Source organism: Siniperca chuatsi, linkage group LG14 (assembly GCF_020085105.1).
Source record: "Siniperca chuatsi isolate FFG_IHB_CAS linkage group LG14, ASM2008510v1, whole genome shotgun sequence".
Lineage (NCBI taxonomy): Eukaryota > Metazoa > Chordata > Actinopteri > Centrarchiformes > Sinipercidae > Siniperca > Siniperca chuatsi.
Genome location: NC_058055.1, coordinates 25,503,199 through 25,517,568, shown reverse-complemented (window position 1 = coordinate 25,517,568; position 14,370 = coordinate 25,503,199). Strand labels below are relative to the sequence as shown.

General features: G+C 40.4%; 1 protein-coding gene across 2 annotated transcripts; it reads right to left on the bottom strand.

The window, feature by feature from the left end:
* Positions 1-4,607: 4,607 nt before the first annotated feature.
* On the bottom strand, positions 4,608-9,345 carry btg4 (B-cell translocation gene 4). Of its 2 annotated transcripts, none has more exons than XM_044222238.1 (4): positions 8,829-9,345; positions 7,035-7,220; positions 5,884-6,151; positions 4,608-5,156 (listed from the first exon to the last, which is right to left on the bottom strand). In XM_044222238.1, the coding sequence occupies exons 1-4, from the start codon at positions 8,999-9,001 to the stop codon at positions 4,944-4,946; spliced, it is 840 nt and encodes a 279-aa protein (XP_044078173.1). In that variant the 5' UTR covers positions 9,002-9,345; the 3' UTR covers positions 4,608-4,943. The 2 variants fall into 2 exon arrangements, with proteins under 2 accessions (XP_044078173.1, XP_044078174.1); XM_044222239.1 differs by having other exon boundaries at positions 7,083-7,220; positions 8,829-9,338.
* Between the last annotated feature and the right edge of the window lie 5,025 nt (positions 9,346-14,370).

Below are 14,370 nucleotides of genomic sequence, written 5' to 3'. Positions count from 1 at the left end.
ACTTTTAACAATAGGGGTTAATAATCCTCTGTTAGGCTATATTACAGGTTTTCTCAATTGATTTGATGCACTTTTGCCAATGATGTTCTAACATTGCAAATGCTGTGATGCCAGTATCACAGCTTAAGATGCATTCGGTTAACTTTGAATGATTTCTGGTTCTTTTCACACTTTACTTTTTATTCAACTACCGCACAAAAAGCACGGTTTGCAGAATATCTAACACTCAGATTTCACCTGAGAGTCTTCTGCTCACAGTACTCTCAGTCTTGTTCCTAATGAAGAGAAATGTGTTCTTGCTGTGTCGGCTCATTCACTTTGTGAGATTATGCAGAGGTACAAAACTTTTGACTCTATATTCACTATGAAGTCACATGTAAAGCGACACAGCAGGTTGTTTACCTGGTAATTGCTAAAAAAAATAGATGCAAAGAGGGTATGAAAAGTAGCTGCGGTGTATGGTGTGCAAATGTAAGATGGTAAGATCCACAGAGGGACAACAGTTGTCCAGCTTTGTTACAGTGTCATATTGGACAATGGTGCAGCAGTTTAAGAGTGTTTCCAAAACCATCCAAGAATATTAGTGGTCTTTCTTCCTCAAATAAAGTGATTTTTGTGTGCATTGAAAAATTTACAAACTCAGGTTACATTCAGAGGTCATGACCTTGGCCTGTGATTACATCATGCCAAGGCTGGATTTGTCACAATAAACTGCTTTACTGCATCCACGGTGCCTGAGCAGGGATAATGTTACGGTAGGTGTGATGTGGATGCAGGTTTGATGTTAGATGTTAATAAAAGAAAGTCTTTAATGAGGATTTATTTTTTGTTGTTGCAGTATTATGTGATTTTGATGATTCTAACAAGAGTTTTGAGAACACACCACCTTTTGGAGCACGGATTTGCTGTTTTGCAAATGCATGTTTCTAACAATGCATCAAAACTATTGGGAAAAACTGAAAAATCCTGAATGCGTCCACTTTATCCAAATACATTTTAAACGGTATCAGGAATACAATTCTGGCTGAGAAATACTAAATACTTTATGTAAACTTTATTTAATTTCTAGGGCTAAAAGTAGTCAAATTTCAATTCCAATTTCTAAAAATGGTTTTGGTGCACAGAGTAAAGGAACAGTTTCCCCAAAAGTTGTTCCTCCTGCATTATGGACACACACCTACTTCCATCCCAACCTCATGTGTCCCCTTCATGTGTTTTTATTGCATTCAAGTCACAGAGGTAACATTTTCAGTTGGCTGCACGTCAAAAAAATGCGACTCTATTTCCTATTCCAAGCAAAGATGGTAGCCTCTCCCATTTTCTGTCATCTCTGCTGTCTATAATAAAAGCTTAAAAATGCCCCAAAAATGAAAAAAAAAAGTTTTATTGTTAGTTATATTTCTCTGTACTTTCCATTATTTTATATGTTATTTATTTTTGTCATATAAGAAGAATCGGTAAGTCATTAAAACATTTGAATTTGGTACTATTCTGGTCATGTAGTCCTGATCTAATCTGATCGTGGAGTTGTGGGAAAAAAAGCAATTGGGACAAGAAATTTGGTAATCCTGAAAAGCCATGTGATGATGGGCTGTGCATTTTAAAATGCTTGCCTCCCGCAAACAAGTTTATTTATGATTTCAACCATAAGAAAAGCAGCTTTGTTAAATATAATTTCTCTCAGGACCAGGGCATAAAAAGAGACAAAACACAAAAGAAAACATCTTAAAGGGGCACTCCACTGATTTTACACATGAAGATTACTCAACATGATGAGTACTCAGTCAGTGAAAACAGTTGTGTTTTCTGTGGCTCAGGAGGGATTTTATTAAGGTTTGAGAAAATAATATGAAGGGTAAACACACTTAAAATCAGACGCAATCAATTTAGATTTTTTTTTGTGTCTCTTGCAAGTCGTCTAACTTTTTGGAAGTGCAATACTAAATCACTGCAGTACCTCTTTGACCTTGAGTGCAGTAAAAGATCTGGGTTCTGCAAAGCATCTTTAGTGTGAAACGGAGATGAGGCTGTGCCAAATAATATGGGGCTGAAATTAATAAATGTAGTAAAAACATGTGAGAGTGCTGTGGTCACAAACACAAAACTGGCCAATCCTGGTGCTCAGAGCGAGTGTTTACTGCTGCCTCTGAGGCAACATCAACTATACCTGCCAGCCAGGGGCAAGTCGAGGCATGACCTGAGGCACGGGCACACACACACACACACACAAGTAAAGTGTAGCTGTGGAGACGGTTGTGTTTCTCCAGCAGTGGTCACTTGTAAACTGAGCAGTGGGAACTGCAGCGGCCGCAGGTAGGATCACAGCACTCATCCATCCACAGACACACACATTTCATACAGGACAGCACCAATAGTTCACTTTGGAGACTGCTGTTGTCATTTATATCAGTGCAGACATTTTTCAAGTTTTGTTTATCCACTCATGCGGCCGTGCATGGACAGGTCACACTGTGTGCAACGCGATCGACAACTCGGCAGACTGTACAGCCCAGCAGCCACAAAACTCAACAGATGTTTGGATGTTTAACCAGTCATGAACGGCCAATCAGAGTCCTGCTTTCGTCCAGTGTGATTCAGCTTCACAAAGATCCAACTGATATGAAGTTCAAAACAAAACAAGAATAACCATTTGAAAATCATCGATTGGAGCATGGCTGCCTCAATCATTTGTGAACTCTGGGGTCATTTTATTGTTTCCTATTATTTTTGACTGACATTATCTAATTAATATTTCCTAATCAGTTTTAACTGGCCACTTGTTAAAATGCCAGTGCCATAAAGAAAAACGATAAACCTTGGCATATTCCCAGTGTGACAGAGTGAGAAAGTGAAGGCAGGCCTTTCAAAAAAAGAGAAAAATTGAACAACAGAGAAAGACATTGTTTCCTCATTCAACACATTCTTCTGTAATAAATGAACACTGACTTCAATAGTTAAACTAGGAGGGAAATGATCCTGCTGACGCCAGACTCCCAGAGCTCTTGAGGGTTACTTAAAAGGGATATTTTTTATTTATATTTCATTTTATTTATTTATTGTTTTTTATTCATAGTTCTGTTTTTGTAAGCTTTCTATTGAACTTTTGTGTTTGTCCTTATAGCAAAAAAATACATAAAATATAAAATGTAAAAATGATATTGCAACAAGGTGACTGTAAACAAAACTGTTACCAAGTCTTAAGGAATAATAGTTCGCTGGACTATTTGTTGGCTGGGAACAGTAACTTCCTGGATCTCCAACGTCTCCGCTGGTTGCCTGGCATCTGCTTAGAGCCGGGAAATAGTCTGCCACATAACCCCCCTGTAAAATGGTTAATTGTTTTTGCACTTCGGTTTTTGTAATCAAATAAGGTATAACGTGTTAATTAGTGAGCTTTAGAGGTGCTGGTAGGTGGATTTTGTTTCTTTTGGATAGAGCCAGGCTAGCTGTTTCCCCCCGTTTCCAGGGTTTGTGCTAAGCTAACTGGCTGCAGCCTTATATTTACCATACATACATAAGTGGTATCAGTCTTCTCATCTAAGCCTTCCCAGAAAGCAAATAAACGTATTTCCCAAAAATGTTTAGCTATTCCTTTAAAAGGATTACAACTATATTCTGATTAGATCAGACTCCTGTGAACACCAGAGTTCATGCTTTAATAGATTCCTAGATGTGATCATCTTATCAGTATCATTAATTACATTTTTATATTTCACATAAAGCTTCTCTTCAGTCCAGCATGAAGATGGTCAGCTACAAAAACAAATGTTAAATCTGTTCATGTGTATCAGTATGTATTAACTATGTCGGTTATTTCACTCATCTCTCAGCATTTACTGCAGTATTGCGGATTCCCGATGGTGAATGGGGTTGCTGTGTAGGCAGTGTTGTTAACTGATTGTTCTTACACACCAATCACTAACTACACTACCAATACAACCACCACCACACACACACCCCCCCCAACAGCTCAGGCATATCAGCTTCCCCACTGAACTGTATTTAAGAGTACATTCAGATGTATGTCTGCAGTAGATTACACTGAACAGAAGGCAAAACATAAGCAGAGCACCATCTGCTCTTTATGATTTAAAAATTCCTATTATTTTAATCATGAAAGTGCCCACTGAGAAAAAAATCTTCTTTACATTAAGTGTCCTGGCCAAGACAGCAGCAGAACATAGAAGCTACCAAATATTTAATACGGACTTGTGTCTTGACACCCATTTCCTCTTATTTATCAGTTTATTAGGAAAAATGTTTTTAATGGCTGCAGGGGATTTTATGTTGCAGCATCACGGTTATAACCAGCTCGTATAATGCAACTCTGGGTTTATCAGTCACTGCCATCTTTGTCAGTTTGTGGAGCCCAAACAAGGCTGTGCTATGCTACCATCATTTCTGTTAGTATATTGATTTCCCCTTATGGCTGCAATAATTTGTATTTAGTCCTATCTCACTCTTTTTTTCCCATAATAAAAGAGAAAAAAAAAATCTATTAATTGGAAAGACTTTTGTTTCTGGGATGAGGAAATTTATGATTAGCTAGTTCAGTATCCCGATGTGTTAAAAAGATCAACCACAATATGAATAGAAACAGGAAACGCTTTAGAACAACCAGCAGAGCTGACACGGACGCATTTATTTCTTTTCAATGACAGTTCAATGTTACTTTATTCACACTTACTTTAATTTTAGTTTAAAAACATTTAGAAGGGAGAATTAAAATACTTGAATATAGTTTAAAAACATGCTTAAACAGCATAACTTTAAATCATTAACACTTTAAATCATGTACGAATAATAAACTTATCCTTTAAATACACAAACTGTCCTGAAACTTCCCCCCCTGCAAACAGGGTCTATGGTGCTTTGATCCAGCATCATGGCTGCCGTCCCTGCTCCCGTCCCGAGCAGTAACCACGTTGAATGCTCGGCTCGCTCTAGGATCGGGATTTGCTGACCCAGTGGTACTTGTCAACGCGCGGCCCGGCGAAGGTGAATGTGGCTCGATAGGACTTGAAGCCTTTCTGGCTGGAGAACTGGGAGGTCGGACCTGCAGCTGGAGGAGCATGAGGTGGGAATGCATCCCCAGCAAAGGCCTTCCGCTTCTCCCTTAGCCAGGTCTGAGGGGCGCCTGGAGAAAACTCACTGAACTGAGGACGAGAGGAGCAAAGGGTTAAAAAAGGACAGTGAGAGATAGATAAAAATTAAGACTGTTTAACATCCAACCCCTCTTTGCAGCTGTAAACCACCTTATGTTAAATGGGCTTCAGCTCTTGACTGCTCCTAAGAAAAGCAGAAAATGTCCAAATTCCCACAAAAGGTTCCTTCAGCAGAATCTAAAATGGTTTTGTAGTCAAAAGATTGGACTGTGTCCTATTATTCAGCATTCATTAGGAGGCCTGAAGAGGAAGCAGTTGCTTTTACAGGCAATCTGTGTTCCAATTCTCACTTATGTTAATGAGCCTATGGAGACCTAAAGTCCCAGATATGCAACCCTATCGCCAGACAACATCCATGTTTTGGACAATTTTGCGAAATGGCCAGTGCCAACATTTAGAAAAGGTTTCAGTCGTAGTCATCTGGACACTGTTTTCAGCCTATTGTTAACAATAGGCCTGATTACTGGGCCATCATGGAAACAAAAGAAGGTGAGTTTCAGGTGAAACCAGGCAGGGTAAACAGCAGACACTCAGGAAGACTCCTCCCTGAGGGCGGGGCCTAAGTAACAGAGTAGCTTAAATTGCTGAGTTCTCAGACCATTTTCACAATTGAGAATGACTTCCGGATGGGAGCCGAAACGTCTTGATTCTGAAAACAGTGCCCAGATGACTACGACTGAAACCTTTTCTACCATTATCGTTAATGTATTCAACTTACCCGGTAAACACTGTTGGGGTTGCTGACAGTTGGGATGGTTTTGGGCTCAGGGTTGGTGGGTGGGACTGGAGCAGGGCAGAGAGCGGATAGGCTGCTGCTGCTCATGCTGTTGTCACCTCCCCCCTCCTCCTCGTCTGAAGAGCTTCCTGATTGGACGTCGAGGCTCGCCCGCTCCACGGCGTCATGGATGCGGCGGGAAAATTCGCCATCTCCTCGCCGACAGCCGTTCACCACCGAGACACAGAATGGAGTGCTGTGTTCGCCGTACCTGCAAGGAAGAACAAAACAGATACAGAAAAAACTGCAAAACATTTTGTACCAGTAATAAAAAGCAGATTTTGATTTAACATGCAAGCCCATTAAAAAAAAAAAAAAAAAGAAGGAATTGTTCAACATTTCTGGGACGTACGCTTATTCATTTTCTTGCGTTAGACGTCTATATCCTCAACATGAAGCTAGAGCTAGCAGGTGATTAGCTTAGCATCAAGACAGAGCAGGGGGGGAAACAGCTAGTTGGGCTTTCTCCAAAATTTTAATAAATCCACTTAACACCTTTAAAACTCACTAATTTAACATGTACCATCTCATTTGTATAATCTATACACAATCAAAAAAACAACACGACCAAGTTGTGCTGTTGTGAGTTATGTGCTGGAACAACAGTCAGTGAGGTTGCTAGGCAACTAGTGGAGACTCAAGGAAGTCACTGCTAAGCTAAGCTAATCACCTGATGCTTTGTCGTTATATTTAGCATACAGACATGATTGGTATCAGTCTTCTCATACAACTCCGGGCAAGTTACATCAATTTAAATGTGTTTAATGCAAATTAAAAAAAAAAAAATCTTGTCATGAAACTGAAATATGACAAATCTCTTTAAATTTAGTCATTACTGGGTTGAAGCAGTACAACTGTAGGGTAATAGTGAGCAGTCAGTGTTGGTGGGAAGCCAAAGCTAAAATCATGGTTCAAGCTTAATGAAAAAAACATGGGGGTGAAATTGACTGGGGATTTTTGAAGTTGTGCCCAAAACTGAAATTTGAAACAAATCAGCAGCTCTGTCCAGGACAAAGTTTAGTCTAAATTTTGAGGATATTAACTGAATCCCCCCCCCCATAGAATCAATGAAGAGCTGCATTTTTCAGGTGCACCTCTGTGGCAGTGAACTTGTATCAAGTCTGGCTCTTAAGCGGCCTGACCTGCAGGACACCTCTCCAGGGTCGACCCACACCGTCAGCTCCTGGGGAAGGCCCAGATCCTCGTACCGCACCGCGCTCTGCTCGCAGGCCTGCTGCAGCACCGGGTCCTGCAGCCGCACACGGTTCATACGCAGACACCTGAAGCACACAGCAGTGACGTTCAGCTCAAAACACCAACTCCGCTTCAGCAATATGTATTTCCAGACACAACATCCCTGTTATTCAACAGTTTTCACTGGAACTACTTTGTATTGAAGAGAACTTTGCTTCATTACTCTGAGTGACAGTGATACCGTTGAGAAAATACAATTAAAATTTTGAAGCAAAATCTCTATTCATCTTTGGTACAAAGTAGTTTCAGTGATAGTGTGCACGGTGAGGTTAGGATTCAAGTGTAACTGGACACTATTTCTACAGTGTAGTGTTGCTGCTGAACTTGAAAGTGAGACTATGTAACTTCTGCTAAATAATGGTGACAATTATGGGATAATGCTAAATGCTACAACCCTCTGTAACTGTAGCACAAGTAGAGTGGATAGTCAGTCAGTTCACCGAGTAATGTCTGTTATACAGCTAAATGTACCTAAACTTTGAGTACTGGCCACCATTAGCATCATTCCATAAGTAAAGGCTGTTGTGACCGAAACCCCAGAGTACATGAAGTTGAACAATAGTGTGTTTTATTGCGTTGAGTTCAACTTTGTTGTCAGAGGAAGAATGAGTCATTTCTTCTTTAAAAAAAGTTAAACGTCTCACTGTAAATGACATTTCTCATTTCTGTGAGCACCACAAATTAAATTTCGTTCACTTTCATTGTGATGCAGAAAATCAAGACATCAAACTTGGGGAAATTTAAGCTAAGCTATCTCCATGGCTAGGTATTACTACAAATTAGTGAAACAAAAAAACAAAGTGACTAAAGACAGTGAAGCGCCCCACACCACATTGTTTCGTTCGTTGTGTGCAATTCTGTGTCTGACTCTTCCACAATTGATTTCACCCTCTATGATTGTTCAACATTTCCTAAAAGTCATTGCTGCTGGAAATATCACGTGATATTATCCTGAGGAGGAAGAAACAATCACACTACGCAAATGATCACAAAATGCGGAATTCGCCACCGTTAAAAAGCTGTTTTAGGGTCACTTCAACAAGACTATAGCCATGTCCGAAATGACTCCATATTTATTTAGTGCACTATATTTACTGTTATTTGGGTGACCAAATTCTTATGCTCTACAGTGCCCTCAAACAAAACCCAATATGGAACAAAGACAATGAATGGCATGTACACAACACCACAATAGATGAGAAACATTAGCTAGCATTAGCTATCCGATGCTACTGGTCATACCAGACCAAGTGAGTGTATTGAACTGAGCAGGGGTTTGTTTTATGACTTTTGAATCTAACATTTCATTTGAGAGAGAATGATTTATTTCTTCTTTCAAACATTACATAGTCTGGCTTTAAATTCTCTGTATTAGGTCAATGACAAATGGGACAAAAACTGACAATTCCCTTTTTATACAACTATTTTTATAATGTGGATGTACTACGCCATTTGTTGTATTTGTGTGACATTTTAATCATATTTTGTGCCCCCCCCCATATTTTATTAGTTTTGGCTTTTTTTGCTTGGATTAGCTACCACATGTGCCTAGATTTGTTTTTTTGCTCATTCTTGTGTTGCATTATGTTTTTTATCTATTGAAAAAAAAAAAATAAAAAAAAAAGGTTACTGACCTGTAGGCCTGTCCCTTGGTGGGTGCGTTCGGGTGCCAGTGGTTCTTGTAGTTCTCAAACAGAACTGAAGTGAGGGCAGCGGCAAAGCGCTCCCTGCTGTCATTGTCCAGACAGCCATATCTCTTCACCAGCCGAGCCACAAAGAACACAGCAGCAGCAATCTCCTCCTTCATGGCTACACACACTCTCACTCTCTAACCTCTGGCTTAATAAGCCTGACCAGCAAACTCAAACCTGTACTGTTAAAAAAACTCTACAGAGAATAAAACATATGTAGGGTGATCCTACTGTTATAGAAAATAACATAAAACTAACAAGACAAACTGGAAGCCAGACAACTTAAGCAAACATATTTGCTGCTGAAGCTCTAGAGAGAACTCAGCTTTGATTTCTAATGCTACTACACCAATAAATAACAAAACGTATATATCTACATATACTTATATCTGTGTATGAAGCAGCAGCTTGTTCAGTAGTGAAAACCTCACATACTAATATCATCAGATACTAAAAGAGTTACTCCCTCCTTGGTTTCCCATGTGGTTTAAAGGTCAGGTGTGTGACACGCTGACACACCTGAAGCCACTTGACTTAATGACTGTGTGTGTGTGTGTGTGTGTGTAATTGATTGATTGCTTACATCAAAATTAAAGATAACTTTTGGCTTAGGAAGTCAAATAATAAGCCCTCTCTGCAGCAATTCATTGTTGAAATGTCCCAAATGTGAAGAAATTTGTGAATCATTTCATGACACAGAATGTGAAAGTACAGTTAGACACTAACTTTGTCTCTACACTCCCAGCAGAGGAAATATTAAAGGGTCAGTTCACCCAAATTCCATCAAAACAAAAGGAGAGTTAAGAGTTATGTAGAGTTAATTCAGCAGTCAGCTGGTTCACTCTGCCCCTCATCCTGAACAAAACCACAGAATGATGCAGTTCTCTTTGGACCTCGTTGCTTCTTTGAGTAAACAAAATGTCTTCTGAGTATTAACATTACAGTTTGATGCAGATATTCATCTTTATCTTGCTTGACCCTCTGAAGTCTGTCTATTCATCGGTGAATACGCTGAACATGTTTCATTTATAGCAACTATAACATCTCATTTATGTCTGTACACTACAAAATAAACTGTGAATTATTAATATTTTCAGTGATTTACAGACTTCCACTGAAAAAGGCCCCAAAACAAGTAAGGATAAAATCACTTTTTTCTGACATTTTCTGCTGTACTTGTATGCATAAATAGTGAAATGATGTTGAAGTTTTTTTCAGAGGCTTTTTCCCTTAATTTGATAGGAACAGCTGAAGAGAGACAGGAAATGTGGGGAGAGAGAGAGAGAGAGAGAGAGAGAGAGAGAGAGAGAGAGAGGATGACATGCAGCAAAGGGCCGCGGGCCGGATCCAAACCCAGGCCATTGCGGCAAGGACCCAGCCCTGTCGGTGTGCGCTCTACCAGGTGAGCCACCGGGGCACCCCAGACTTCCTGACCAAATGGATCAAATTCTGAATGAATCATTTCACGGGGGTTGTGACTCTCAAAAAAAAAATTATCCACCGTTTTACAACTGCTTCTTTCACAATGTAAGTCTATGGGGAAAAGTCTTCTGGGGCCAGTGTGCATCACGTGACGGACCCGGAAGTTGTAATTACACGGTTTGGCCACTATGTCAAATTGGCTTCAAAGCACGATGGCTTGGCATTAAGCCAAAAAAGTTGGGCTTCCTGGTATAAAATTACCTGGATCATCCGCATAGCTTCGGCATCTGTGCGCCCCATAGAGCAAGCACACTAGCATTTCCTTTAACCCCGCCTCCCAACAGGGCGGCGCAGTCCCGTGGCTCTGATGAGCGTTCATTATGCCTAGGGAAAATAACTCTAGATTCAACTATTAGTGAATTTTACAACTTTTAGGACATAATGATTTAAATAAGGGCTATTCACGTGTTTGTACTGGGAAGGAATGTGATGAAAATCATCCGCTGATTTACAGACATCTCTTTCACAATTTAAGTCTATAGGAAAAAGCATTTTTGGGCCAGTGTGCGTCACGTGACGGTTGTAATTACACGGTTTGGCCACTATGTCAAATTGGCTTGACAGAAACTAATTTGCATAGAGACAGATGGAAGGCCCTGCCCCCTGATGATGTCACAATAGAAGGCCTTTGATTTCATTCCAGAATGCAAACATAGAATGCTCAACTTGCCTGGACAACTGCAGCAAAGGGGCGCTTCCATACTTAGTAATGTTTCTGTAGTGATGAATGACAGACAACACAAACTAAGAAGCGTCTTGAAAGATCAGCAAGAAAACAGGCAACATGGATCCATCGAGACTCTTATTGACCGCTTATGTGAAATTCCCTCCGATCAGAGAATGCGACATACAGATCGGCCCATATGTAAGGTGTTTGGTTAGCAATTATTGGAGCGAGGTGGTATCTGGCACGCATAACAAGTGTAGTATGACTTTGCTGGTTGACTTATGTCAGAACATTGCTAATTTGTCTTCCATGACTATCCTGGAAGTCATTAGGCCTACCACTTCAGACTGGCACAGGAAAGCCCCACGAATATACGCTCATGTAAACTCTGGCCAGTGTTTCTTCGGTATAGATGAGAGTGATGTCCTGGCTAACCTGAAAAACATCCTCCCACGGAGTTTCGCTAATGCTTTTAACACCATGACAAGTATTCACTGTGAGAGCTTAGACGAATTCATCCGGCTAGTTGCAAAAGAGGTGACGGGAAGAATCAACTCTCGCATAGCTGTGATAATGGACACCTACATTTTACCTACCCTACCCATGACTTTTGAGTGTAACTGCATCTATTTCACAACTCTTCATACCATGATTGGTCTAGTTACTCACATACTAAGATGCATGCACCAGAAGAACTGCCAGTGCACGCCACTGAGCAGAACCTCAAAAAAGGCCAGCACCACTTCAGTCTTACACCACAGCCAAGCAAAGGAAAAGCCACTGCGTATGGTCATAGAGCAGGGGCCTTGTGACATAATCTATTCTACTTTGAACAAAAAGGCCATGGAAATACTAACAGAGATCACCGAATTTTGGCGTGTTGAGGATAAAAATTCAGGGTTCTGGAGTGAGGACTCGGACAGCTGGATATCCACTGAAAGCTTTGATATCGGTCGCTCAGATTGGAGTGCGGAATATATTGATATTGAAGAATCTGAATATGGCAGTGTACAAACAACTGTTGAGGAGTGGCTGAGTTCTGACCACACAGATACACAGGACAAACCAGAGGACTTGATCAGCCAGGCATCAGTTGAAACTATTCACATTGAAACAAGTTGCCCAAACCAGATAGCTTCTCAGCCAGTCAGTCCGGCCTCACCATGTGAAGATCAGCCTGATGACTCCACAGCTGTGCCAGCTGTTTCTTCTGACACATGTAGTTCTGAGTCAACAACACGGCCAGATGATGACACAAAGCACATACAGGTCCTCCTGCTGCTTGCGGGGTTCCTATTGCATACCACAAAAAAGAGCCGGACATCACTGCCCCAGGAAAATTTCAATAGGGTGATCGAGAATCTGAGAGATAAGGCAGTGGGAGAGATCAAGTTCGCTGATATCGTAATCAGCTCGAACCGTCAAACTGTAAAGAAGACCTACAAGGCTCTGTTCGGAGACCTGCGTCGGCAGTTTGGCTCTGCAAAGGCGCTTCTGAAAGCCATGGTATCACAGGATCCGGCTGTTGGCGATCTTGTTATCCAGGCTTTGAAGACTCATCTGACTGTGCCCGGTCCAACTCCAAAGAAGAACGCCGTTGTCAGGTTCTTCTCATCTGTGGGCAAAGCGTTTGCGAAGCCCTTCACTGCCTGCTTCAGTGGTAACAGATGACACCGCCCCCCTTCCAGCCCCACCTTTTTCAAGCCATTTTGGCTCATTGTGTTGTGGCACAGATCCACACGTGGACAGTCAAATGAGCAAACATCTCATCATGATGACATGTACAGGCTGCACGGTGGCTCGGCAGTTTACACTGCGGCGTCGTGGCAGCAAGGTGTGAGGGTTTGCTGCCTTGACCTCTGTCTGTGAGGGGTGTGTGTGTTCTCCCCGTTTTGATGTGGGTTTACTCCGGGGGCTCCGGTTTCCTCCCACACAGATGGATTAGACACTTTGAATTGCCCCCATAATATGAAATGTCTTAGACCATTAAACCATTAAAACATAGTGGCTCAATTAAATAGCTTTAAGGTTGTTAATGTCACCTTATTCCACACTATCTGATGGTATCATATATATTATTCTGTATCATCTTGTTCCAGCTCTTCATTTAAGCTATATGATGTGCAGTCATATGTGAATATTTCAGTCAGAGCTAGTTAAAATATTTCCCCAAGGCAGAAAATCTGTGTAAAAAAATTCAGTGGATCAAGTGAAGGTTACGAAGCTGCTGAATATGAGTCAGCCACTAGGTGGAGACAAACAGCCACTAATGATAAAGACACATAGTTGAGTGTTGCTAATAAGTAGGTCCGCAACTATTTTCATTGTCAATAAATCTGCCATTTTCTCAGTTAACTTGTTTATTTACTTACTTATGTAACTAATCATGTCAGCTCTACTAATAAAATCTGTTTAAACCTATTTCTAAATTGCTTCAGCACATTTTGTGAAACACAGTGTGTACTGTGTAGTGAAATCCATTTTTAATGGATGGGTCAACTGAAGATGTTTGTACTAATCGTTTGTAAGGGTCTTTTTCCTGGCCTTTGAAGAGTAATCCACAATATCATCAAGACCTCGGCCACTTTGCTTTCCATGAGAAAAGGTGCCTTGGACCTTCTGCATTTTGCATAAAAATGCTGTTGTCGAGATCACCTAGGCAACGCAAATTGTATTAATCAAAACCCTCGTCTGTTGTACTTATGAGTCACCCTAAGATATCTTTGCATTTGAAACTGTGCTATTTAATGTATTATACCTATTTCGACCAGTCTCACCTCACATTACAAAAATGGAAGTCGGCCCACAGAAGCATGTGTCTTTTACAGTTTGTAATTACGACCCTAAAAATTAGGCTCCTCATTTTCATAATAAACAAAAATGCACATTTTTTCTTTGCTTTAAAGCACAACTTTTCTTCCCGTTCTTGTATTATCTGGAACAATAAACACATTTTATATAAAAACAAAACTATTATTTGAAAATGGAACTTGGCGAAACAGTAGCATCAACTTGGTCATAGATCTTATGGATCATTTATTCTATTTGTATTTCAGAAACTCTCATCCATATCAGAAAAGTTCCACAAATTCATAGGACACGCAGTACATCTTTGTGACCAATGACGAAACAATCCACATAGAAGACCATCACAATGTACAGTAGCTATCACCCTAACAGGTTCACCTAAAAATATTAGTTTATCCTTGTAACAACTTCCTGAGTATAAATATATAAAATATTTGTCCTTTGTGCTCATTTTGTAAATATGAAAAAGAATCAATATTATTGATTCTGTATATAAAGTCTTCATAAATCAGGAACAACAAACAACGT